General features: G+C 46.9%; 1 protein-coding gene across 4 annotated transcripts; it reads right to left on the bottom strand.

Moving 5' to 3' along the window:
* Positions 1–359: 359 nt before the first annotated feature.
* On the bottom strand, positions 360–26,685 carry KLHDC2 (kelch domain containing 2). 4 transcript variants are annotated; one of them, XM_083736838.1, is made up of 14 exons: positions 26,603–26,685; positions 21,746–21,957; positions 17,516–17,595; positions 14,485–14,602; positions 13,744–13,859; positions 11,913–11,994; positions 10,584–10,667; positions 9,758–9,838; positions 9,609–9,667; positions 8,237–8,346; positions 6,896–6,968; positions 3,806–3,893; positions 2,412–2,464; positions 360–782 (listed from the first exon to the last, which is right to left on the bottom strand). In XM_083736838.1, the coding sequence occupies exons 2-14, from the start codon at positions 21,935–21,937 to the stop codon at positions 659–661; spliced, it is 1,260 nt and encodes a 419-aa protein (XP_083592964.1). In that variant the 5' UTR covers positions 21,938–21,957; positions 26,603–26,685; the 3' UTR covers positions 360–658. The 4 variants fall into 4 exon arrangements, with proteins under 4 accessions (XP_083592964.1, XP_083592966.1, XP_083592965.1 ...); XM_083736840.1 differs by having other exon boundaries at positions 21,746–21,939; positions 26,603–26,660; XM_083736839.1 differs by having other exon boundaries at positions 26,499–26,629.
* Positions 26,686–26,700: the final 15 nt, after the last annotated feature.

Genomic DNA, 26,700 nt, shown 5'->3' with positions numbered 1-26,700 from the left:
CCCTCCGGAAAAGCAGGAAGCAGGCTTGCTCTTCCTCCCATGGGACATTCCATCAGATACTTGAAGCTGGCTATCAGATCTTTTGTGATCTAGTGCCTGACAGATGTAGCTGAGCAGGTTCAAGGAGCTACAGACTATGGAGCTATTTTCCCTGAAGGAAATAACAGCTGCGACTGTCCCAAAGTCCACCACTGCTTTTTCTTCCGCCTTAAACGCAGCACTAACAATACAGAGGGGTTCAGTTTCCTCTGCTCATCCGTTTTCTTTCAAGGGCTGCAGCCCCACTGCTTTTAAGCCAGCGGGAAGCCCTTCCCAGGGATCGTTCTGGAGGGCAGGGGAAGCAGTGACGTCCTCTCGCCTTGCATTAAATACATTTATTGCAAACAAATTTTTACACAAAAATAGGTTCTCTCTCTAAGCCATTCACATGCAAACAGAAAAAGAAAGATCAAAGCAGAGAAGCCGTTACCTACAACGCAGAGGTTTTTTTTTTTTTGGGGGGGGGGGGGAGGGAATTAACCTATACAAATGTCACACACACTTTGCCAAACCAGGATGGTTCAAATTATTACATCTCTTTATATAAGAAGGGCCCGTTCATGCGCAGCACGGCCAGCCGAGGGCCTGGCGTCAGCGGAAGTGCTTCGCTGCCATCCTCCTAGGAGCCAGACGTGTTGTTACTCCCAAAGCGCTGGTTGAGGCTGTGGAGGAGGTGTTTGGGCAGGCAGTGCCAGGAGCTGGCCAGGATCTCCTTGAAGCACATCATGGCTTCCAGGCACAGCCTGTGGGAAGGGAAAAAGAGAGGGGAGAAAAAGGGGGCTGAGAATTTGCGCCAGGCTCCTCTCCTGCCCTCCACCAAGTCCCAATGGCCAACAGAACATGGGGCACATCTCCACTGGGCTTTCTAGGGTTCTCCTAGAGCAGTGGCTCCCAAATTTGGGGGGCCGCCATCCCCTCGGTTTCCATTAATGCATCCCCAGCGCCCCTTACTCTACAAAAAGCACTGTTTGCACAACCCACCAAGGGAGGTTAACACGGCACAATGCTAAACTAACAAGTAATGGCACATTTATTGACAATCCAATTAAAACTATTGAATCTGATCCAACGAAATGGACAAATTTGATTTAATGGTACTAGCTTTTCAAAGTCTGATAGCCGTTAACACCTCCGGCACCCTCCTACCTCGTAGTGCCCACCTTGGGACCCACTGTGTTATCCAACAATCCATGTGGGTCTGCCCTCCCTTGCTTTTCTCTTGGTTAATCCTCTTGGCTAAACCCTTCCCATCACTCGCTGGGTGTGACCTTTATACAAAAGGAACCAGCCCCTGACCTTGCGATGAGTCTCACCTGGCCTTCTGGGAATCTCTGCTTAGGGGTTTATGTGGGGAGATGGAGAGGGGGCTCTGTTCTAAAAGCAGAACCCTCCCCAGCAATAGATTTGCTTCCCAGCTTTTCCAAGTAATAATTCGGGCTGTGCAACTACCTGTTAAGAGAGCAGAGCCGGGCTGGATGGGCCCTGCACACCTGGGGACAGGGGGAGACTTTTTCTTCCTTTCTTGGGTGACCTACTTTTTAGGCAGGCAGAAATTCAACAGGTGCAGCTATCCTTATCCCAACTGGCAGGTTGAAATGCACCTGCCAAATGCTGACTGGCTTCCCAGAGCTTACAAACGGGGCAAAATCTTGTTGGCATATGGTCACCCATTCCTAGAGAGGAAACCTCAACAGAAGTTGTTTCCCTGACTCTGAGAATGCCGTATTTTTCGCTCTATAGGACGCACTTTTCCCCTCCAAAAATTAAGGAGAAATGTGTGTGCGTCTTATGGAGCGAATGCAGGCTCCTTGGCTTCAGCGATAGCAACGCGAAGCCTCCGAAGCGCAGAGGGAGCACTCCCTCCGCGCTCTGGAGGCTTCGCGTTGCTTTCGCTGACACCTGGAGAGCGAGAGGGGTCAGTGCGCACCGACCCCTCTCACTCTCCAGGCTTCAGGCAGCTATCCACAAGCCTTCGGAGCGCAGAGGGAACTCTTGCTGCGCTCCAAAGGCTTCGGGTTCCTTTTGCTGAAGCCGGAAGAGCAAGATGCTCCTGGCTTCAGCAGAGAGGGAGAGCTGCACAGCGCCCCTTCAGCGAAGCGGGAGGAGAAATGGAAGGGGCTCCGTTTCTCCTGCCGCTTCGCTGAAGGGGCACTGAGCAGAGTGGGGGAGATTTTTTTTTTCTTGTTCTCCACCTCTAAAACAAGGTGCATCCTATAGAGCGAAAAATACGGTAATTCTGCTCCTATTTTTCTCAGGAAGAGACTTGAGCCCGTCATATACCATATGAAAGTCCCGTTTCTCATGTTGCATATCCAACCGTAACTGCAAGAATGCACAAGCAATTAGTGGGTTTCCCCCATGTTAATATATACCTTACGAGGGATTTTGGTTGAAGAGAAAAGACAAGAATCTCATTACTATGTGCCTGAAAGAAAAAGAAAGAGCAGCTTGTATAAATCTCATGATTGAAAAAGCACCTTTGACTTCCAGCCCGATTCAAAAGGGTCTGTGTGGAGCTGTAGAGACTACATTGCTGGCCCTGGACCAGAGAGAGCCGGGTTCGAATCCTTGCCCAGCCCTGAAGTCTCTCAGCCCAACCTAATTCCCCAGGTGGTTCTGAGGATAAAATGGCAGGTGGGGTGGAAGATCTCCAAGCGGGGGAGTAACGTCTGCCCTCTTGGGAGACGTAACACTGCCACTTCAGGATATTTGAAATCCGTCACCAGGGAGAACCACAAGGGCAGAATTCGCAAGGAATGGGGAACCTTAGGAGTCGAATCCTGCCCTCCAAGCTTCCTTAACTGGTGCCTTCGTTGCATATCTTTAGGTGCCAGGCAAACACATTCTCTTTGCTCAGGCCTTTGGTTAATTAAACAACTTGATGGCCTTTTAAACTGAGTGTGTAAGGGAGATGCTGTTTTTATTCGCTATGATGGCTTGTAATGTGCTTTTATATTGTAACCCGCCCTGTGATCCTCAGATGAAGGGTCATATAGAAATTTAATTAACAGCAATGGGCCCTCGGGACTCTACAGAGGCTGCGCACTCAGACATACCTCGCCTGCTTCTTCCTCTCGTGGTTTCACCTGGCTAGAGTGTTCCTTTGACCCATGGTAATGCATTTTGCTAGCCCAGATGGAGAGTTGTGTTCCAGGCCCTGGCCCCCAGAAGTCTTGCCCCAAAGGAATGTGGCCCCTGGGCTGAAAAATGCTCCCTCCCAGTTCTGCACAGACTTGGACTGGGGTCAGAGGAACTGCCCAGGAGGTGGCAGCCATGTTAGAGCAAGTCGAGACCCATCATCATAGATTCATAGAATTGGAAGGGACCCCGAGGGTCATCTAGTCCAACCCCCTTTAATGCAGGAATCTCAGCTAAAGGATCCATGACAGATGGCCATCCAACCTCTGCTTAAAAGGTTTCCAAGGAAGGGAGGTCCACAACCTCGCAAGGCAGACTGTCCCACTGTCAAACAGCTTATCTGGTGGGTCTCGCTGGAAAATCCGAATGCCAACGTTTTGCCACGACCAAATCCAGAAATAATTGTCATGTGACCACTTCTCCCCACTGGCTGGCAATCACGGCACTGAAAGGTGTGTGAGAGGGGGTGCCTCTACGCAGCTGGAACTGCTTTGCAATGGGCTGGGGGGGGGGTGAAGCCAGGAATTCTGCCCCCAAACGATGACGGAGCAGGCAGCCTTTGGGCTTTACAAAGGGAGCTTTGACTTGGTGCCCAGGTGCCCTGAGAAGAACAACAACAAGGACTTACAGCTTTGTGGTGGGCAAGCAGATTGTTGGCACAGCCCCCAAAGACAATCACTTCTCCCTCGTCGCTCGCGCACGCCGTGTGCCAGAGCCTGTAAGATCACACAAATTAATAATAATAATGATGATGATGATGATGATTTGTTTGTACCCCGCCCATCTGGCTGGGTTTCCCCAGCCACTCTGGGCGGCTTCCAACAAAGATGAAAAATACATCAAAATGTCAACATTAAAAACTTCCCTGAACAGGGAACAGCCTTCAGATGTCTTCTAAATGTCAGGTAGTTGTTTATCAATCAATCCTTTATTAGGCATAGCAAACCACCCATTATAAAACAAACACCGTATGCAGATTGTGGAAAATACGAATTCGACATAACAATTTGCATAAATAATACAGTCTAACACTACCACATCACTGACCAATCAAGAACCACTAAATCTCTCTATAATGGCCCAGTCTTTCCACATGGACAGCACTCAAAAATTTAGCCACTCTCAAAGTAATTTGATCATTCCTGCCCGAGAGCAGGCCCTGAACCGCTGTTTATCTCTTTGACATCTGGTGGGAGGGCGTTCCACAGGGCGGGTGCCACTACCGAGAAGGCCCTCTGCCTGGTTCCCTGTAACCTCACTTCTCGCAGGGAGGGAACCACCAGAAGGCCCTCGGCGCTGGACCTCAGTGTCCGGGCCGGAGACGCTCCTTCAGGTCTACTGGGCCAAGGTGGGGTCAAGCAGTGGGGAGATTCAGCAGAAAGCTTTGGCTGCAACTCAAGGGAATCCTCCTGCTGTATACGGCTTTCATCTCCCCTATTTTTGTTGTGATTATCCATTTCTGTGAGTTTTTGAACATTTTGTGTCGCTTTTAAACTGTCCTGTTTGTGGCCCAGAGAAGTCAGCGGTTGGACAGGAGGGTTTTGTTGGGATTCGCAGGATACTGAGTAAGTCTGCAGAAATGTGATTAATGTGATTGGCTATCATCTGTTTTAAAAAGGAAAGCCTGCTCAACAGTAATTGTGGTGGTTGTGCTGTGGTGGAGAGTATTCGTTTGCCTTAAGGAGCAGGTACTCTGTATGGACTGTTTTCGTAAATACCTGTATATAGCTCACATTAAAAAGACTGCACTGGGAAAAACCTGGGACTCTGAGCGTTTCTGCTAAAAGCGCCGCGAGGAAATTGCAACAGGTTTATCCGCCCTCCACTCCTTTAAGGAAGGGCCTGTTGCAAGACACTCCTTTGTTTCTTACCCCTGAGGTGGGAAGGCTGCCGGACGAAAAATATGGGCCCCTTTGCCCAAACGTGCGGCAAGGTTCAAGAATGTCAAATTGCTTTTAAAAACAGAATAAAAGCACAGACCTAAGTGGCTATGCTTAATAATAATAATAAATTTTATTTATATCCCGCCCTCCCCAGCCAAAGCCGGGCTCAGGGCGCATAACAACAATAAAATAGTACAACATTCTAAAATCATTCCATTCTAAAATGAATTCAACTCAAATTGATGGCAACCATTAAGCTAAAGTTCTGTGAAGATTGCCAAAGGAGGGGGTCAGACTGTGCCTTGGCCAAAGGCCTGGTGGAACAGCTCTGTCTTGCAGGCCCTGCGGAAAGATGTCAAGTCCTGCAGGGCCCTGGTCTCTTGGGACAGAGCGTTCCACCAGATTGGAGCCACAGCCGAAAAAGCCCTGCCTCTGGTTGAGGCCAGGCTTCTCTGAGATGCTAACAAGAGAATGACTGACATTTGAAGCCCCTTGCAGGCCGGCCAAATGGAGACTGGCCTGAGTTTACTGGAACTGAAGAGTCTGGCCTAGACACACTGCCCATTATACAAAGGGGAAATCAGAGAACAGTAGAGTTTGAAGAGGCCCCAGAGGGTCACCAAATCCAATCTCCCGCAGCGCAAGAATTGCAGCTAAAGAATCCCTGACCAACGGCTATCCAACTTCTCAATCTCCTCCTCTTCTGGTATATACGATATCTTTATTGTCATTGTCCCTTGCGGAACAATGAAATTGAAAAAACTAAATAAAACTACCACAATACTACATAAAACTTTCAAAACCCCTAAAAACTCTAAAACCCCATTTTAAAATACACTATACTACAGAGACCCCTTATGCTGCGTTTAGAACCAGAATTGCATTAGCGTAGAAACTGTTTTTCAGGCGGCTAGTTCTGGCCTTTATAACCCTATACCTTCTTCCACAAGGCAGAAGCTGAAAGAGATAATTTCCGGGGTGTGTACTATCATGTGCTATCTCTGCCGCTTTCTTATGGCACCTGGCAGCATAGAGGCTTGGATTCCAGGCCCTTTTATCATCTCCAGGCTGCACACACTGCAGCTTGTCAATATCCTTTTTAAACTGTGGCGCCCAGAACTGGACACAGGACTCCAGGAATAGAGGGGCACTATGACTTCCCTTGATTTGGACGCTACACTTCTGCTGCAGACAGCATTGCTGCAGCTGTCTGACAATATTCTCATCCAGAATTTGTCCCTGTCAAATACAAGACGGTGGAGTGGTTTCTCTGTCCTCCACCCCTTAAAGCCAATTTTAAGGTAAAGGTAAAGGTACCCATGACCATTAGGTCCAGTCACGGACGACTCTAGGGTTGCGGCGCTCATCTTGCTTTACTGGTCAAGGGAGCTGGTACACAGCTTCCGGGTCATGTGGCCAGCATGACTAAGCCGCTTCTGGCAAACCAGAGCAGCGCACGGAATCGCCGTTTACCTTCCTGCCAGAGTGGTACCTATTTATCTACTTGCACTTTGACGTGCTTTCGAACTGCTAGGTGGGCAGGAGCTGGGACCAAGCAATGGGAGCTCACCCAGTCGCGGAGATTCAAACTGCCGACCTTCTGATCAGCAGGTCCTAGGCTCTGTGGTTTAACCCACAGCGCCACCCGCGTCCCTTGTAAAGCCAATCTTACTTGAGTTCAAAAAACGCAAGAGCTGAAAGACTGCCCAAAATCTAAAGAGTCATGAAGGTAGAAGCCAAAGAGGGCTATCAGTGCAAGAAAAGCAACGACCAGGAGAGGTGAGTTCTGTGGAAGGTTCAGAGTAGTGTCTGTTACTGCGCGTGGGACTGCTTACCGGGGTTTCTCTGAATAATTGTGCTCAAATTGTATCCACTCATTTTTACTAATGCAATAGATCCAGGCGTCACCTGCAAGGAACAGAAGGGAGGTTTTCGTTGGGAGCGAGTTCTGAGTGTTAGCAAAAGAAGCTGTCCTTGGCCACAACTTGATCCAGAATTTGAATTCACAAGGTGGTCACTTGAAGCCGTCATTTCCCACAACTACCATGAGTGGCTCAAGAGGCAAATAGGAAACACAAGGATCAGGACACCCCAACCCCTAAATTGTGGTTAAATTAATTGTTTTTGCATACAATCATTTAACTCCAATAATTCATTGTACTTTTATTTTATTTTATTTTTTGGTGCAATGACACACATCCACGTGGAACATTGGTGGTGATGGTGAGAAGGCACAGAGATGTTTCCAATTTTTCTTTACAAACATGAGGTCTAGAAACTTGGGGTGTTTGTTTTTTTAAAATGAAAAGTGTTAGCCAAGATTCTCAGGATGCCAAATTTAAACCAGATGTACTAGGTGGCCGTCGGAGGGCGAGAGGGGAGGAGGAAAGACTTCAGAGTTATCGGATCTACTTTGGTTTTCTTGCTAGAAGTTCAAGGCTCACCAGCTGAAGCCAGAGCACGGCTCAGGAGGTGGAGGTTGTTGCCAACTGAAGGCCACAAGCCAATATACATCATATCCAAGTGCTACCCCAAGTTCTTGTGGTCAAGGGTGGCTAAGAAATCTGATAAAATAAAATATGTTAAGATAGAAGTGTGGATTCCAACACAGACCTCTGAAGCTGGCCAGGACTTAACAAAAGGTAAAGGGTAAAGGGGCCCCTGACCATTAGGTCCAGTCATGGCCGACTCTGGGGTTGTGGCTCTCATCTCGCTCTATTGGTCGAGGGAGCCGGAGTACAGCTTCCGGGTCATGTGGCCAGCAGGACTAAGCCGCTTCTGGCGAACCAGAGCAGCGCACAGAAACGCCATTTACCTTCCCGCCAGAGCGGTACCTATTTATCTACTTGCACTTTGACAGTCTCATCCTACAATGTCCCCACCCCTATTATGTATTATTGGAGATCCATATCAATCAGCCCAACTTCCCACCAGCCTGTTGTGTTTTGTGACTTTTTAGCCGCTTTAAATCTAGCCAGTGTTTTTGAGAGGGGTGGACAACAAACAGCAGCAGTGCCAGACCCCAGATGCCACTGGGTCCTGAACTGCAGCCATTGCAAGGACCTTCTGGGATCATCCCATGAAGGCTAAAATAAACCCAGCGCCAACCAATTCTGCGGAAAAGGCTCTTCTGTCTAAACCAAAGGCTATTTTTAGTTCTCCTGGGATTAACTTACTGAGAGGCTGCTTGTCAGTGGTGAATCCGCCAAAGAGGAAGAGATGGTCAGACGAAACGGGGGTTAGAGAATGCCAAGATCGGCCAACGGGGCAGATGCCTTGCGTGATTCTGTGTTGGGGAAACACAAGGGATTGACAAGAGATTGTCAAAACAGCAGCCAGGAATGGAGTGTCTGATCTTACTATAAGCAACCTGTTCCTGACCGGGGTGGGAGATTGTGGAAACTCTGGAGACATCGATCCAGGTGATTCACTGCTCCGGCCATGAAGTCAGGCTTTGGGAGAAGATTTGGCCAGCTGCTTCTGTACTTAACCCACGCTTCAAGTTTTCCTGGCCAACTAAAAATGGGACTAGGGGAGTGCTGCAAACCACTTAGGTACAGGTGAAACTTGAAAAATTAGAATATCATGGAAAAGTTCCTTTATTTCAGTAATTCAACTTAAAAGGTGAAACTAATATATGAGATCAACTCATGACATGCAAAGCGAGATTGGCTTCTACTTCTCAGAGGTCCAATCTTGCTCCATTTGCAATCCTTTTGCTGATTTCCTTGAATATTCTAATTTTCTGAGATTGTTCATTTGGGGTTTTTATCAGCTGTACGCCATGATCTTAGCAATGATAACAAATCAAGGCTTGAATATCTCGCTTCGCATGTCACGAGTCAATCTCATATATTAGTTTCACCTTTTAAGTTGAATTACTAAAATAAAGGAACTTTTCCACGATATTCTAATTTTTCGAGTTTCACCTGTAGAACAAATCAAAGCTTGACATATCTTGCTTTGAATGTCATGAGTCAATCTCATATATTAGTTTCACCTTTTAAGTTGAATTACTAAAATAAAGGAACTTTTCCACGATATTCTAATTTTTCGAGTTTCACCTGTAGAACAAATCAAGGCTTGACATATCTTGCTTTGCATGTCACGAGTCAATCTCATATATTAGTTTCACCTTTTAAGTTGAATTGCTGAAATAAAGGAACTTTTCCACGATATTCAAATTTTTAGAGTTTCACCTGTATATTTTTGACGACATCGCGGGATAGAAATCCTTCTCTAAACAAATCAATAATAAGCAATTTTAGGCCCCACCTTATTTCAGTCATTTTAAATTGTACAGAACTGTTTTAGAACTGTGTGAGTTGTTGTAACCTGCCCTGGGACCTTAGGATGAAGGGCAGGGGATAAATCGCAATAAATGAAGTAAGAATAGCAAACGAGACCCGGTGCTCTTCCGGTGCAATTCCCACCGGCTCCCAAAAGTGCTCGCTGGGACTGATGGGAGTTGTAGTCCAAAAGATTTGGAGAGCACCTACTCGGGATCAGCTTCCCTGCGCCGAGAAGGGGAGACAGAAGCCTACGTACATTTCATGCCACTCCCACTTGTCCAGATTGAGGGAATAGAGATCGTTCATCCTGGACTCCTGAGGGAAAGAGGGAGAGAGGGACGCGTTTAGTGAAACCTGCACTCCAGAAAGGCAGCAGCAGCGTCCCCACTCTGCTCTCGCACTCACTCGGTATCTTCCTCCAAAGACGTAACCTCTGTTTCCAACCGTGGCACAAGCATGGGCTGCTCGGGGCGACGGCGATTTACCCTGCGGGGGCAAGAAGAAGGGACAGGTGAGAGACTACCTGCTTTGGGCTCTACGAAATCTCCTTCCCATCTCCTGCCACTGACCACTTTTCAGGAACTTGCTGCTGGTGGTTATATTCGTGTCCGCTGGCAGTAGGAGTACAATATGGGCATGTCTTTAAGTTAACATCTTACATTAAAAACCCGGCAGTACCAAACTATCGAAGGCTTTTCACCAAAGCCAGACTAAATGTCTTTCCCTCTGCAGTGTTGGCTGGCAGGTTGAGAGGAGTTCCCTACCAGGACAGAATTTGCTCGTGTGCTCAAGACATTAATTCCATAAAACATATTTTGTTGCACTGTGCAAAATAAGAGCAAGCCAGGGCTGAACTGATACTACCCTTGCTGGTACCTTTCCCAGGAAAATCAGAGGCTCACTATGTCAGGTTCCTATTGGAAGACCGGACAAACGCTAGAACATTAGCAGTGGCAAAGTTTTTATCGGTGGTTGCAAGAACAAATAATCCCTATATTCTGAACAAAATGCTTGTTTAACCTGGAGGTAGGCTGTATGAATTGTGTATTGCTTTGTAATGATTTGTTGGGTCTCTGGACCGTAATAAAGATGGATGATGATGATATTTGTTAGGATCTGACGGGCAGTGGAAATGAATCAGCTGATATTAATCAATATGGGTGGTCCTACTGGATCATAATTTTTTTTTATAAACGTACAATTGCTATATTTTGGAAGTCCACTGCTTTACCTTGGTCACAGGCTGGCTCCACGTAAAGGTGTCTGTGTCCAGGATGTGAACATGATCATTCCACCCACGGGGAACACCTGAATTCTTTTAGACAAGAACAGGGACAATGGATAAAATCTCATTCCGTGCAGCAGTTTCGACATTTGCTAACTAGGGCAGAAAAATCTGACTACCCGCGGCCACTGTTCCTCCTGTGATGTGCGCAAGAGGCTTCTAGAACAGCTGTGAGTTTCAGCCTCCACCGCCCAGGAGGAGCAGGACCACAGAGCAGGTAAATATGGGCAGCTATTCAAGGTGGTGGAGCTGAAAGCCAGTTTTTCTGGGGGCCTCATGTGCCGTCTCCCTGCATTTTTGGTATTATTTATTTAACGCTTTAATACCTCACCCTTCCTCAATTAGGAAGCACAGTGCAGCTCACAACAAGAAACAAGATAAAAATAGCAACAACAGAATGATAAACCCAATAAAATAAAACCCCACAATCAAATAAGCAGTGGCAAATATCGAGAATAAATTCCACTTATGGATCCAAAGGCCTGGGCAAATATACGCGCCTTTAGCTTTTGCTTGAATGTTTGTACCGAGGGAGCCAAGCGGATGTCACCTGGGAGGGGGTTCCATAGAAATCACAGGTGAGATGCCACCACCGAGAAGGCCTTGTCCAACAGATGTGACTACAAGCAGGGCATTCTCTGTGGATCATAATGCAAAGGTTGGATGGCAGGGGGCGGAGAGAGATAGTGTTTCTTTGGGTCCTAATTCACTTAGGGGTTTTGATCACATGCAGCCACTGCAGAGCTTTCAGGATGGGGCCGATACAACCCCTCCTTGCTGCTCCAGCCAACAGCCAAGCAGTAGCATCCTGAGCAATCTGCAACTTCCAGAATGTCTTTAAGGCCTTTAGGGTAGGCATAGGCAAACTCAGCACTCCAGATCTTTTTTGGGACTACAACTCCCATGATCCCTAGCTAACAGGAACAGTGGTCAGGGATGATGGGAATTGTAGTCCCAAAACAGCTGGAGGGCCCAGGTTGCCTATGCCTGCTTTAGGCCCCCAAAGAGTAGATTGCTGTAATCTATTTGCATGTATTATAGTGTTACAGTATTTTAATATTTTTGGGAAGCCGCCCAGAGTGGCTGGTGGCTGGGGAAGCCCAGCCAGATGGGCGGGGTATAAATAATAAATTATTATTATTATTATTATTATTATTATTATTATTATTATTATTATTATCATCATCTATTTGGAAGGCTACAAGAGCATTAATTAGTAAATGAGCCACTCCTGAGCTAGAAGAGATTCCAGTGCACAAAAAGTGGAAGACTTACCCAAAAAGAGGTTTCATCAAACTCAAACCTTCCAATCTGCTCCCCTTCAGGGTAATATCCGTAGCCACCAAAAAATATAAGCCTGTTCAAAAAGAAGGGAAGGGAAGGCAGGTAAACAAAAGAATAAACTATCATCAGAGTGACCCGGTAATACGCGGTAATGGATTTCCATTTACAAGAAAGCACCACTTAAAGCGTAAAAGCCAGAATATCTGAGAAGAGATTCCATTATTTATTTTAGCCTTTCATAAGCTGAGCCAGCATGTCTGAAGGGCACCTGGTGGACAAAGGTAGATTTATTTAAATGAAACTGAGCACCCATAAGCTTCTTCTTCTCCCTTTACATACTTCAGCTAAAATTCGCAAATAATCATTCGCAAGTGCCAAAGGACAAGAGCAGGACGTCAGCAGTGTCTGAGGTGCTTTGCTGTTGCTGTCTCAGAAAAAAAAACAAAGTCAACAAAACATTATTTTTCAGAGGATGCGGGAGGGAAGATTGAGGCTGAATCCTGACAAGACAGAAGTACTGTTTTTGGGGGACAGGAGGCGGGCAGGTGTGGGGGATTCCCTGGTCCTGAATGGGGTAACTGTGCCCCTGAAGGACCAGGTGAGCAGCCTAGGAGTCATTTTGGACTCACAGCTGTCCATGGAGGCACAGGTCAAATCTGTATCCAGGGCAGCTGTTTACCAGCTCCATCTGGTACGTAGGCTGAGACCCTATCTGCCTGCAGGCTGTCTCGCCAGAGTGGTACATGCTCTGGTTATCTCCCGCTTGGACTACTGCAATGTGCTCTACGTGGGGCTACCTTTGAAGATGACCCGGAAACTGCAACTAATCCAGAATCTAATCCAGACTGGGAGCGGCCGCCAAGACCATATAACACTGGTCTTGAAAGACCTACATTGGCTCCCAGGATGTTTCTGGGCACAATTTAAAGTGTTGGTGCTGACCTTTAAAGCCCTAAACGGCCTTGGTCCAGTATATCTGAAGGAGCGTTTCCTCCCCCATCGTTCTGCCAGGACACTGAGGTCCAGCTCCGAGGGCCTTCTGGCGGTTCCCTCACTGCGAGAGGCCAAGTTACAGGGAACCAGGCAGAGGGCCTTCTTGGTCGTGGCGCCCGCCCTGTGGAACACCCTCCCATCAGATGTCAAAGCGATAAACATCTACCTGACATTCAGAAGACATCTGAAGGCAGCCCTGTTCAGGGAAGTTTTTAATATGTGACATTTTAGTGTATCTTTCATCCTTGTTGGAAGCCGCCCAGAGTGGCTGGGGAGACCCAGCCAGATGGACGGGGTACTAATAATAATAATAATAATAATAATAATAATAATAATAATATTATTATTATTATTATTATTATTATTATTATTATTATTAGAGGCATCCAGTTGTGCTGCTATTTTAGCCGGAAAAGTTTCTTAGCTTGTTTCCTCGCCCCCTCTTGCTGTCGCTAACTCTACCCTGAAAATTACCATTAACTCTGCATGGTCACAAACCTGTATGCTATTTGGCTGCAAGTTTCTTCTAATATTTAGGACGTCATGGAACATCACGTAAGTGCATTTATTACATTCATAGGCTGCCTATTTTTATATAAAAGCTATCAGTTGCTTACACGAAACCAACATAATCCAATTAGGCCAAATTACATTACAAATTAAATACAAAAAGTGCTATTACAGCAATGAATAGGTAACAGAGACACTTTGGAGAACAGGCAACATGGAAACCCACTATTTTTTGAGTCAAATGAGGCTGCAGAGCAAGCAATCATTAAGAGAAGGGACCCCGGAACAGCCAAGCTCTGGTTCATGCCAACAAACTTACTTGTTTCTATAAACCCAAACGCCGAGTTTGTCTTTTGATGATGGAGGGGTGCCTTGGCACTCCACCCTGACCCACTGCAACACTTTGTCGCTCGACCTGGAATTAAGCATGTAGAACTGCAAGAAAATGAAGGAACAGATTATAAACGTGTAGCTCATTGGCCCCAAGGAGTCCCAATTCTTTGGACTGCTCTGTGTCGATTTAAGGATCTTAGGGACGTGGGTGGTGCTGTGGTCTAAATCACTGAGCCTCTTGGGCTTGCTGATCAGAAGGTCGGCGGTTTGAATCCCCGCAAAAGGATGAGCTCTCGTTGCTCTGTCCCAGCTCCTGCCAACCTCACAGCTCGAAAGCACGCCAGTGCAAGTAGATAAATAGGTACTGCTGTGGCGGGAAGGTAAATGGCATTTCCGTGCGCTCTGGTTTCCGTCACCGTTTTTTGTGGCACCAGAAGCGGTTTAGTCCTGCTGGCCACATGACCGGAAAACTGTCTGCGGACAAACGCCAGTTCCCTTGGCCTGAAAGCGGAGATGAGGCCCGCACCCCATAGTCACCTTTGCCTGGACTTAACCATCCAGGGGTCCTTTACCTTTACGATCTTAATTTGGCCTGTCAGGCAACATGGGATGGATCTGATGTCAGATAGTGTGGGGGTTTTGGATACTGTAGTTTTCTGGCTCCAAAACAAAGGTAAAAAAAGGGGGCGAGTCTCCCCACCCAAACCTGGGAAATTTGAGGACTGACCTTGTTTGTGTTGCCGTGTGCGTGGTGCCCTCCAAACAGGTACAAGACTCTGTCCATACAGACGGCGCAGCTCCCTGACATGGAAGGGGGAACATCTCCAGCCGTTCTGTGCTTTGTCCTGGCAAGGCAGGGGCAGAAAGACCTCTGGGTTGAACAAGGAAGCTTTCTTTTCTCATGCTTATCTGTCGTTTATAGCTTTTATTATAGCTTTTAATATCTACATGCAGCTGCTGGGAGAGATCATCAGGGGGTTTGGGCTGGATGTTCATCAGTATGCAGATGACACCCAGCTCTACCTCTCCTTTAAATCAGAACCAGTGAAGGCGGTGAAGGTCCTGTGTGAGTGCCTGGAGGCGGTTGGAGGATGGATGGCGGCTAACAGATTGAGGTTGAATCCTGACAAGACAGAAGTACTGTTTTTTGGGGGACAGGGGGCGGGCGGGTGTGAGGGAATTCCCTGGTCCTGAATGGGGTAACTGTGCCCCTGAAGGACCAAGTGAGCAGCCTGGGAGTCATTTTGGACTCACAGCTGTCCATGGAGGCGCAGGTTAATTCTGTGTCCAGGGCAGCTGTTTAACAGCTCCACCTGGTATGCAGGCTGAGACCCTACCTGCATGTGGACTGTCTTGCCAGAGCGGTGCATGCTCTAGTTATCTCCCGCTTGGACTACTGCCATGCGCTCTATGTGGGGCTACCTTTGAAGGTGACCTGGAAACTGCAATTAATCCAGAATGTGGCAGCTAGACTGGTGACTGGGAGCAGCCGCCGAGACCATATAACACCGGTCTTGAAAGACCTACATTGGCTCCCAGTACGTTTCCGAGCACAATTCAAAGTGTTGGTGCTGACCTTTAAAGCCCTAAACGGCCTCGGTCCAGTATACCTGAAGGAGCATCTCCATCCCCATCATTCAGCCCGGACACTGAGATCCAGCTCTGAGGTCCTTCTGGTGGTTCCCTCATTGCAAGAAGTGAGGTTACAGGGAACCAGACAGAGGGCCTTTTCGGTAGTGTCGCCTGCCCTGTGGAACACCCTCCCTTCAGATGTGAAGGAAATAAGCAGCTATCCTATCTTTAAAAGACATCTGAAGGCAGCCCTGTTTAGGGAAGTTTTTAATATTTATACTGTTTTTAACACTTGATTGGGAACTGCCCAGAGTGGCTGGGGAAACTCAGCCAGATGGACGGGGTATAAATAATAAATTATTATTATTATTATTTTGTTGTAACTTAGTGTGGTACTTATAAGCCGATTCAGAGCTCCCATCACCTCCCCAAACTGATGGCACTTCAATCCGAAGTGCCATATGAACATTCTCAATGGATTCATGCACATGTTATAAAACAGTAGGATCCCCAACCATAAAACCCAGTGGAAAAACACTGGCACCACCTTCTGGAATCAGGCATCCAGGTGTATCTGAAGAAGTGTGCATGCACACGAAAGCTCATACCAAGAACTGACTTAGTTGGTCTTTAAGGTGCTACTGGAAGGAATTTTTTTGTTTTGACTATGGCAGACCAACACGGCTACCTATCTGTAACATCTCTAGGCAGTACATGCAACACGCAACTCAAGACAACCTGACTAGGAGGATCCATCAGGGATGGTAGTAATGAAAACTCCCTGTGAACTCCAAGAAATCCAACAGAGGAAGGCAACTCTCCCCGTCTTGCTTTCCGCAAAGCGGATCAGAAGACTCACTAACCAAGGGGCCCCTGATTTCCTTATTTCAATGCACATTTTGTCTTATCTGCCTTGAGCCATCTAGAAAGGGTGGGTTGGAAAATAAAACAAACTAAAAAAAAAAATGAAGGACATGGAAGTACAGTCGCAAGTCAAACGCTTTGGCTCCTGAACGATGCAAACCCGGAAGTGAGTGTTCCGGTTTGCGAACGTTCTTTGGAACCCGAACGCCTGATGGGGCATCCACAACTTCTGAAAGAAATCAGAAGCCAGGAACTCAGAAGCTGTGCTTTGGTTTCTGAACCTTTTGGAAGTTGAACGGACTTCCAGAATGGATTCCGTTCGACTTCCAAGGTACGACTGTATGTTTCCGAGCATAATTCAAAGTGTTGGTGCTGACCTTTAAAGCCCTAAACGGCCTCAAAGGCCCAGTATACCTGAAGGAGTGTCTCCACCCCCATTGCTCAGCTACTGAGGTCCAGCTCCGAGGGCTTTCTGGCGGTTCCCTCCCTGTGAGAAATAGTGGCACCCGCCCTGTGGAACAGCCTCCCATCAGATGTCAAAGAAATAAACAACTACCAGACTTTTAGAAGACATCTGAAGGCAGCCCTGTTTAAGGAAGCCTTTAATGTTTAATAGACTATTGTATTTTAATATTCTACTGGAAGCTGCCCAGAGCAGCCAGGTGGGAGGGGTATGTATGTATGTATGTATGTATGTATGAATAAATAAATAAATTCTACTGCTCTAACAAAACGTGATCATGGTTGGAGGCCGACTCCATGGGGCCTGAGGGGGCCCGAGCCCCCTCAAAAATTCGTTTGGGGGGGGCTCTGCCCCCCCAATAATTTAAGAAAATTATTAGTTATATTATGCTTTGTAAAATCACAAAATTATGTTGGTATTTTTTATTTTCCTTGTTTGACGATAGTTACCTTTTAAAATACATTCAGTAATGAGTTAAAACAAAGCCACTCCCGATCTAGAGAGGGAGTGGGGTTGCGGGCTCTCGACCCATCAACAATCTCGCGGGGCTGGCGTCAGCCCCGCGAGAAGCGGGGATTCCCCCTAGCTCATTAATATTCACTGCCCACGGCGGCAGCCAATCGGCTGCCGCAAAGGGCGGGCCCTCACAGGTTCACTTAAGGTCGGGGCAGCCCGGGGCTCGCCCCTTTCGTTCCCCCAGCAGCAGCGGTTTGGAGGTCTTGGCCCCCCCCCCAATATTTTTTATAAGTCGATATGGGCCCCCGCCCCCCCCCCAATATTTTTTATAAGTCGGCGCCCCTGGTTGGAGGTATTTTTTGTTGTTGGTGGGGAGATAGGAGGCACTCAAGATATAATTTACCATCTTCCAGTTTCCATGTTGTATATCCAGATTTCATCTCGGGGCAGGTAAAAGTCGTAGAATCCTCTCACCTGAGCATTCTGAAGCAGGAAAGAAGGAAAGGGGGGAAACACTCCCATTATTAAATGGAACGATTACCGTATTTTTCGCTCTATAAGACGCACCAGACCACAAGATGCACCTAGTTTTTGGAGGAGGAAAACAAGAAAAAACAATATTCTGAATCTCAGAAGCCAGAACAGCAAGAGGGATCGCTGCGCAGTGAAAGCAGCAATCCCTCTTGTTGTTCTGGCTTCTGAAATAGCTGTGCAGCCTGCATTCACTCCATAAAACGCACACATTTACCCTTGCTTTTTAGGAGGGAAAAAGTGAGTCTTATAGATCAGTGTTTTTCAGCCACTGTTCTGCGGCACACTAGTGTGCCGCGAGATGTTGCCTGGTGTGCCGGGGGAAAAATTTGAAAGATTTTAAAATAAAGTATTTTATAATTTTTCATATTTCTATTTACTTACTATTTCATAATAAAGTAATTATAAAATACTTTCTTTGTGTTTATTTGATTCCTATTCAAGAGAATTACTTTATATATAGTCAATATAGGCACAGAGTTACATTTTTTAACATTTTCTAATGGTGGTGTGCCTCGTGATTTTTTTCATGAAACAAGTGTGCCTTTGCCCAAAAAAGGTTGAAAAACACTGTTATAGAGCAAAAAATACAGTAATTCAAAAGCACCATCTGCTTCTCTCTTTATGCCAATAGTCTAAAGAACACCCCCCCCCTCCATTTCCACCAAAATATCTGTATTTTGAGAATCATGGCCAACTTGGGTATAAAAATGTGGGATATTCCAGGGCAAGACTGTGAGCCCCATTTATTTATCTATTTAATTTATAGTCTGTTTCTTCGAATGACATTCTGATTAATCCACAGGGAGCATTTTTCTACAGAGGATCGTGACTAAGCCAGGACCAACCCCAGCCCCATGTCATAGAAATGTAGAGTTGGAAGGGACCCCAAGGATCATCTAGTTCAGGGTTTCCCAACCTTGTGCCTCCAGCTGTTTTTGGACTACAATTCCCATCATCCCTTGCCACTGGTCTTGCTAGTCAGGGATGATGGGAGTTGTAGTTCAAAAACAGCTGGAGGCACAAGGTTGGGAAACACTGATTCTAGTCCAACCCCCTGCAATGCAGGGATCTCAGCTCAAGCATCCAGGACAGATGGCCGCCCAACCTCTGCTTGAAAACCTCCAAGGAAGGAGAACAGCAGAAGAGGTCAGATGGGTGGGGTACAAATAAATTATCACTATTCAGGGTGGATAAAAATCAATCTTTTAAAAAATATATATTAAAAAATATCGATTTTTTGTTTTATTTAAATCAGATTTTCTTTATTTAAATTAGATTTTTAAAATAAAATGCTTTTGGAGGAAAAATCTTTCGACACGAGAGCCAGTGTGGTGTAGTGGTTAAGAGGGGTAGTCTCGTAATCTGGGGAACCGGGTTCGCGTCTCCGCTCCTCCACCTGCAGCTGCTGGGTGACCTTGGGCCAGTCCCACTTCTCTGAAGTCTCTCAGCCCCACTCACCCCACAGAGTGTTTGTTGTTGGGGAGGAAGGGAAAGGAGAATGTGAGCTGCTTTGAGACTCCTGAAGGGGAGTGAAAGGCGGGATATCAAATCCAAACTCCTCTTCTTCTTCTTCTATTTAAGTTACATTATACAGTGGTGCCTCGCATGACGAAATTAATCCATTCCGCGAGTCTCTTCGTCTTGCGTTTTTTTCGTCTTGCGAAGCACGGCTATTAGCGGCTTAGCGGCTTTAAGAAAAAGGAAAAAACTTGCAAGAACTCGCAAGACGTTTCGTCTTGCGAAGCAAGCCCATAGGGAAAATCATCTAGCGAAGCGACGCAAAAACCGAAAAACCCTTTCGTCTTGCGCGTTTTTCGTTTTGCGGGTCATTCGTCTTGCAGGGCACCACTGTAGTACAAAGACTATTCATCAGGAAATAAGGATTTGTCTTAAGTTTTTCATGTATGCTAAAACTCAAAGGTTTTTTTAAAATCGTTTAACCACATCAGTTAACAAACATGGATACATATCCTATAATGTTATTTTTTTAATTAAATACATTGTTTAAATTGTTATTAAGGAAACGATTATTTTTCTCCTTCCAATGAAGAAAAATTGTCGAAATATCAAGTTAACTTATTAAATCTCACAATAATTTCATAATAATCTGTCAATCTATTTCTAATAGCATAGTATATTTTTTGATATAACTGTAAAAACTACTCTGAAAATTTATTATTCCAAAATGAAACCTTCCTCTGGTTGTAAATATTAAGTATACCAGCAAGAATGAGTCTTTATGTAAAAAAAATGATGTAAATCAAGTCTTACTGACTATTGACTTAAATCAAGTCTTACTGACTAGTGATTTAAATCGATTTGATTTAAATCAAGTCCACCATGTCACTATCATCATCCAGTGGTACCTCTGGTTGCAAAACGGGATCCGTTCTGGAGGCTCGTTTGCAACCTGAAGGGAACGCAACCCGCACCTGCGGGTCGCGATTCGCCGCTTCTGCGCATGATGTCATTTTGCGCGTCTGCGCATGTGTGAGCGGCGAAACCCAGAAGAAACCCTTTGCGGTACTTCCTGTTATTCTAAAGCAGCAATGCAGCAGCAAGCAAAGGCTATAGCAACCAAGTCAGCTGCTTGTGGCTAGAAAGCCAAACAGGAAGTCTGTGACTGTTGCCATGGGAACAAAGGGGCAGTCCATTCTGTATTGAGCACCGGATGTTAGCTCAGTGTGTGTGTCATATGACCTGTACTGGAAGTACATGGGTGGAGTTTATTCTTACTGCTGTGGAGTGCAGACATGTTTCTCTGTACTGATGTAAGAGACAGAAATAAAAGATGTAAATAGATTTCTGTCTGCTTCTTTCCCCTCCCTGGGGGACACCAAAGGGGAGAGAGAAGAAACGGTGTGTTCCTCTCACACATCTGAGAAGAATCGCCGAGACCTCGGCTACTTATCAGCAGAGTGGAGCAGCGGGGAGGTCAGAAAGGAATTCAGCCGGTGCCTGGAAGACTGGCACATCCCTCTGACCGAGGCAGAATTCCAACACTTCCGGGTCGCCGCAGGACGCAACCTGAAAACACTCAACCTAAAGCAAACGTAACATGAGGTATGACTAAACAAAAAAAAAATTCCTTCCAGTAGCACCTTAAAGATCAACTAAGTCAGTTCTTGGTATGAGCTTTCGTGTGCATGCACACGAAAGCTCATACGAAGAACTGACTTAGTTGGTCTTTAAGGTGCTACTGGAAGGAATTTTTTTTTTGTTTTGACTATGGCAGACCAACACGGCTACCTATCTGTAACTGGAACCATGAGGTATGACTGTACTTAATACATCCCTTGAGAGCTTTGGGGCATAACACAATGTACAAATAAAGTAATAATAATGGCAACACATCCCACAACGTCCCTTGAGATCTTCAAATATAAGGCAACACATCAATTACCGTATTTTCGCCCTATAGGACGCACTTTTCCCCCTCCAAAAATGAAGGGGAAAAGTGTGTGCGTCCTATGGGGCGAATGCAGGCTTTCGCCGAAGCCTGGAGAGCGAGAGGGGTCGGTGTGCACCGATCCCTCTCGCTCTCCAGGCTTCAGGGGGCTATCCGCAAGCCTTCGGAGCCCGCGGGAGTTCCCACCAGGCTCCCACGGCTTGCGGAGAGCTGCCTGCATCCTGAAGCCTGGGGTGCGCAGCAGAGCGCACCTCGGGCTTCGGGTAGCTCTCCGCAAGCCGTGGGAGCCTGGCGGGAAGTCGCGGTGGGCTCCCAAAGCTTGCGGACAGCTTCCTGCACCCCGAAGCAGATATCCGCAAGCCTGGGGAGACCGGCGTGACTTCCCCCTGGGCTCCCTAAGCTTGCGGATAGCAGCCTGTTCTGGGGGCTGGGGAAGCTCGGGCTTCCCCCGCCCCAGGCCCGCGCCTGGGGGGGGAATTTCTTTCTTTATCCCCCCCCCCCCGAAAAACTAGGTGCGCCCTATGGGCCGGTGCACCCTATGGGGCGAAAAATACGGTAAATTATTACAACATGGTTACACACATTTTAAGCTGGGTGCATCTTCTCCAGCCCTCTGTGATTGAGGGAACAAGGCCTCCACCTCTTCTTGTCCTGCCTTTGCCAAATAAAGAGTCTTTTTTTGCTGCTCACCTTATACCTGCCCCACACGAACATGCACTGCCCGTCGCTGACGGCCACGTGGCCGCTCCGTTCGGCAGGACTGCCATTCTCTAGGTGCTCCAAGCTGTCCTCTGCTGGCCCGGGAATCTCTTCATCCACCGGCAAATCTTCATCCTCCGGCAGATCCTCATCCACCGGCAACTCTTCATTGTCATCTGCCATGCCTGGAACAGGATAGTCTCCTTCAAGAAGGGCACAGAGAGGAAGAGACACATTTAAAATTGTGATTAGCCAAAACAGGATGGAGAAAAAGCCACACTCAGAGCTGTTTCCTTTGCCCGGGGGCAAGAGGACTCAGCGAGGGACAAGAGACACTTCTGCCAGTCTCTGAAAATCTCTTGTTTTATTTTGGCTCGCTCCTCGGGTTAAATAAGTTGGAGTTCTTGTTATTAAATATACCAAGAGAAAATAGCACACCAAGAACTCTGGCCAATATAAGTTTCAAAAGTGGGAGTGGTCCCTTCTCGCAAATCAATAGTCAATTGAAAAAACTAACCCATTCAAAAGTATGTATTCTGACAAGGATTACAAACGCAAATGGAGATTACAAACTCAAACAGAGATTAGAAACTCAAACTCATAAGGTTATGTATAACACAATAATTCGTCACAGTATTAAAAATAAGAGTTTATGCTCAATGACTGAAACTAGGATCTTCATGTCAAATCTTACTCTGGACTAACATGAACTTATCTCTACTCATAAACTCTTATTTTTAATACTGTAACAAATTATTGTGTTATACATATCCTCATGAGTTTGAGTATGTAATCTCTGATTGAGTTTGTAATCCTTGTCAGAATACATACTTTTGAATGGATTAGTTTTTGTTACAATTGACTATCGATTTGCGAGTAGGGACCACTCCCTCTCCAGGGTGGTGTAGTGCTTAAGAGCGGTAGTCTCGTAATCTGGGGAACCGGGTTCGCTTCCCCGCTCCTCCACATGCAGCTGCTGGGTGACCTTGGGCTGGTCACACTTCCCTGAAGTCTCTCAGCCCCACTCACCTCACAGAGTGTTTGTTGTGGGGGAGGAAGGGAAAGGAGATTGTTAGTCACTTTGAGACTCCTTAAAGGGAGTGAAAGGCGGGATACCAAGTCCAAACTCTTCTTCTTCTTCTTTTGAAACTTATCTTGGCCAAAGTTCTTGGTGTGCTCTTTTCTCTTGGCTCCTAGGGTTGGCAGAGGCCACTTCTTGTGAGAAACACCTCTTAGCTATTGTCCACAGATGAACCTTGGTCTCTGGGGTGTCCGTTTTTAGCTCCCTGAGTTCTTTCGTCACTTCCTAGCCACGCTGTGGGTTTTTAGAGGCACGGCGCTTCCAAATTACGCAGACCTTTCCACCAGCCACAATGGAAAAGCAGCTAGGCACATACTTAGCACTCCAGGATTAGGCCATTTGCTTTTCATGTGGAAGGTGCCAGTATAAGGCATCTTCTCACAGTCCTATAAGAAGAACCTGGCTGCTGGATGAGGTCCAAGGACCCCACCTTGTCCAGCATCCTGTTCTCAAAGTGAGAAACCAGACACCTCAAAGGGAAGCCCCCAAGGGAGAGATGCCTTTTCACAAACTAAGATCTCCTTCAAATAACCCATTTCTTGAGCATTCATCCCAATTTACTTGTGGAGTGGGTACACATCTTTCCATTAACCATTCACTCATTCCTCCCTTTTCGGTGCATTCCTCTGTCATTTTCCTCCACACAAAAAAACCAACTTGATTTATTGCTCTGGACTGGCAACAGAGTGCTTTAATTCAATTTAATTGCGCAAATCCAATCTTCCTGGTATGCACTCAAATCTGTCCCGTAACATACTGACAATCTGGAAGCGTCCTGAAAAACGGTAAGAGAGCCGCCTGTTCCTCTCCAAGCTCACTCTGTGAAGATGACCTCAATGTTGAGTGCAAATAAAGGTCTTAACTCAGCCAACCAGAGCAGGAAAAACAAGCTCCGTGGCCCAGTAGTCTCACCCACAGCCAAGCTCAGCATCTCAGCTTAAAAGCTCTGTGGGAAAAGCCAGCCCTGAAGGTCTTGGCCAGGGAAGCAGAAGGAGGAGCAGGCAGCCGGAAAAGAAGAATTGGCTCTTGGCTACCTTTCCTAGTCATTTGGACATCCCAAGGCTTAGCTGCTAGATGACAGTACCTGGAGCCTGAAATGCTGAAGGCTGTTTAAAAGGATTTCTTGCTAGACAAAACAGAAGATGATCAAAATCACAGCTTAAGTGGCTGCAAAGCGTTTGACATTTAAAGGCACAGATAGACAGGAAGGCTCCCCAGCACATTCTTCAAACTGCTCAGAGCTTTTTAAAGCTCCTCTGCACCTGGTCAGGAATCTGGGCTGGACACATGGCCCTGCCTCATGACCACTTTGCATCTGTACTCAATGGTCCCGTCATAACAACACGGACACATAGGAATTTGCCTTATATAAGTGTCAGACGAGTAGAATGACTCATTATAATCTCCAGCACTGGCTTGTGGGATCATTCAGGGCTTTTCAGGCAGGAATCTGGAGGTATCTGGAGGTGCTAGGATCTAAATCTAGGACCTTCTGCCAAAGCAGGTGCTGTACCACTGAGCTATGGCTCAGAGCCCTTTGCAACAACATACGGAGGTAGATGCCTTCAAGGGTGGGATGGGTTGTGCTACAGCCAGTGAGGGGAAATCACAATTTCAACGGCTGCCCTACACATTATTCATTGAAACAAAAAATGGGGGGTTGCTATATAAAACTAGCACAACGGGGATCAGGACTAGAAACCCTGGAAAGGTAGCATGGTGTAGTGGTTGGAGTATCATACTAGGACTTGAGAGGTAAAAAGGTAAAGGGACCCCTGACCATTAGGTCCGGTCGTGACCGACTCTGGGCTTGCGGCGCTCCTCTCACTTTATTGGCCAAGGGAGCCGGCGTACAGCTTCCGGGCCATGTGGCCAGCATGACTAAGCCGCTTCTGGCAAACCAGAGCAGCGCACGGAAATGCCGTTTACCTTCCCGCCAGAGTGGTACCTATTTATCTACTTGCACTTTGATGAGCTTTCGAACTGTTAGGTTGGCAGGAGCAGGGACCAAGCAAGGGGAGCTCATCCCATCGCAGGGATTCAAACTGCCAATCTTCTGATCGGCAAGTCCTAGGCTCTGTGGTTTAACCCACAGCGCGACCCGCGTCCCAAGAATTGAGAGAGCAGGGTTCAAATCCCTACTGGACCACATGAAGCTTAGGGTGATCTCGTGGGTCAACCAATACCGCCCTCTCAACCTAAGCTACCTAACAGAGGTGTGGGGGTTAAATAAGGAGGGGTGAGAACCACGTACCCCACTTTGAGCTCCTTGGAAGTAAAGGCGGATTATAAATCCAATCAACAAACAACCCCGCAAGTCTGACCAGATGTGGAATTGTGGAGAACTGGATTTAAGACTGGAAATAATAGGAAATTGAGAGGGTGGCGTAGTCATGGGTCAGAGTGTCTAACTAGGGCATGGGGGACATGGGTTCCAATTCCACACTCGGCCATGGAGCTCACTGGGTGATCTTGTGGGCCAGTCACTCTCCCCCTCAGCCTATTTATCTTACGTATTTTTTAAATACACATGCTGCCCTCCACTGGAAGATCCGCAGAGTGGTTTACAGTATATATATAAAAAATACATAACACCCACCACCAATACCCAATACAGGGTGAGGGTTGGGGAAAAGGGGGTTGTTGTTGATGTTGTTATTATGCATTTTGTGCTTTTATCTTGTATCTTGATGCTGCAAACCACCCAGAGATCTACAGGTGGTAAGCAAATGAAATAAAGAACCAATTGCTCCCCTACCTCACAGGGGTGTCTTGGGGTGAAATGAGGAGGGGGGGGATTGAGGAGAACACTGCCCTCCACTTTCAAGCTCCTTGGAGGTAAAAAGGATGGGATAGGAATGCAGGATACCTGAAGGAGCATCTCCACCTCCATTGTTCTGCCCAGACACTGAGGTCCAGCACCGAGGGCCTTCTGGCGGTTCCCTCCCTGCGAGAAGCAGAGCTACAGGGAACCAGGCAGAGGGCCTTCTCAGTAGTGGCGCCCGCCCAGTGGAATGCCCTCCCATCAGATGTCAAGGAAATAAACAATAATCTGACTTTTAAAAGACATCTGAAGGCAGCCCTGTTTAGGGAAGCTTTTAATGTTTAATAGGTTATTGTATTTTAGTGTTTTGTTGGAAGCCGCCCAGAGTGGCTGGGGAAACCCAGCCAGATGGGCGGGGTATAAACAATAAATTATTATTATAGATTATTATGCAGTAAATGAAATGACGGTTTCTCCCTGATGGGCTGGTCCAGGCACAGGCAAACTCGGCCCATCAGCTGTTTTGGGATTACAACTCCCATGATCCCTCGCTAACAGGACCAATGGTCAGGGATGATGGGAATTGTAGTCTCAAAATATCTTTAGGGCCGAGTTTGCCTATGCCTGCTTTAGGCCCCCAAAGAGTAGATTGCTGTAATCTATTTGGGGGGCTACAAGAGCAGGGTATTACTAATAATAATATTATTATTATAACCCTTGCAGGATAATAATAATAATCATTATTATTATTATTTATTTATACCTCGCCCCTCTGGCTGGGTTTCTCCAGCCGCTTTCCTTTTTAACGGGGGGGGGGGTGGAGCTTCCTAAAAGGTGACAACCCCCCCCCAAAAAAAGAGACCCCCCCCAGCCTGCAGTGGTGCAGCCCATTCAGTCACCTTATTCTGCAAGAGGAAGAAGGAGCCATTGAATAAGGCCGGGGGGGGTAGGAAACCTTCGCCCGCCTCCCCTGCCGGGCGCCCCTTCTCCCCTCTCGACTTACCTTAGCGGGGTCCGCTCACAATGTCAACATCCGCCGGTGCCGGCGGATATCCGGCCCGCCTTCCTGCCCCAGCGGAAGCTCCGCTCCCTCTGCCGTCG

The sequence above is a fragment of the Podarcis gaigeae genome (genome assembly GCF_964106915.1).
Source record: "Podarcis gaigeae genome assembly, chromosome: 1".
Classification (NCBI taxonomy): Eukaryota; Metazoa; Chordata; class Lepidosauria; order Squamata; family Lacertidae; genus Podarcis; species Podarcis gaigeae.
The sequence above is the reverse complement of the archived record's forward strand: the minus strand, read 5'-3'. Positions and strand labels throughout refer to the sequence as shown.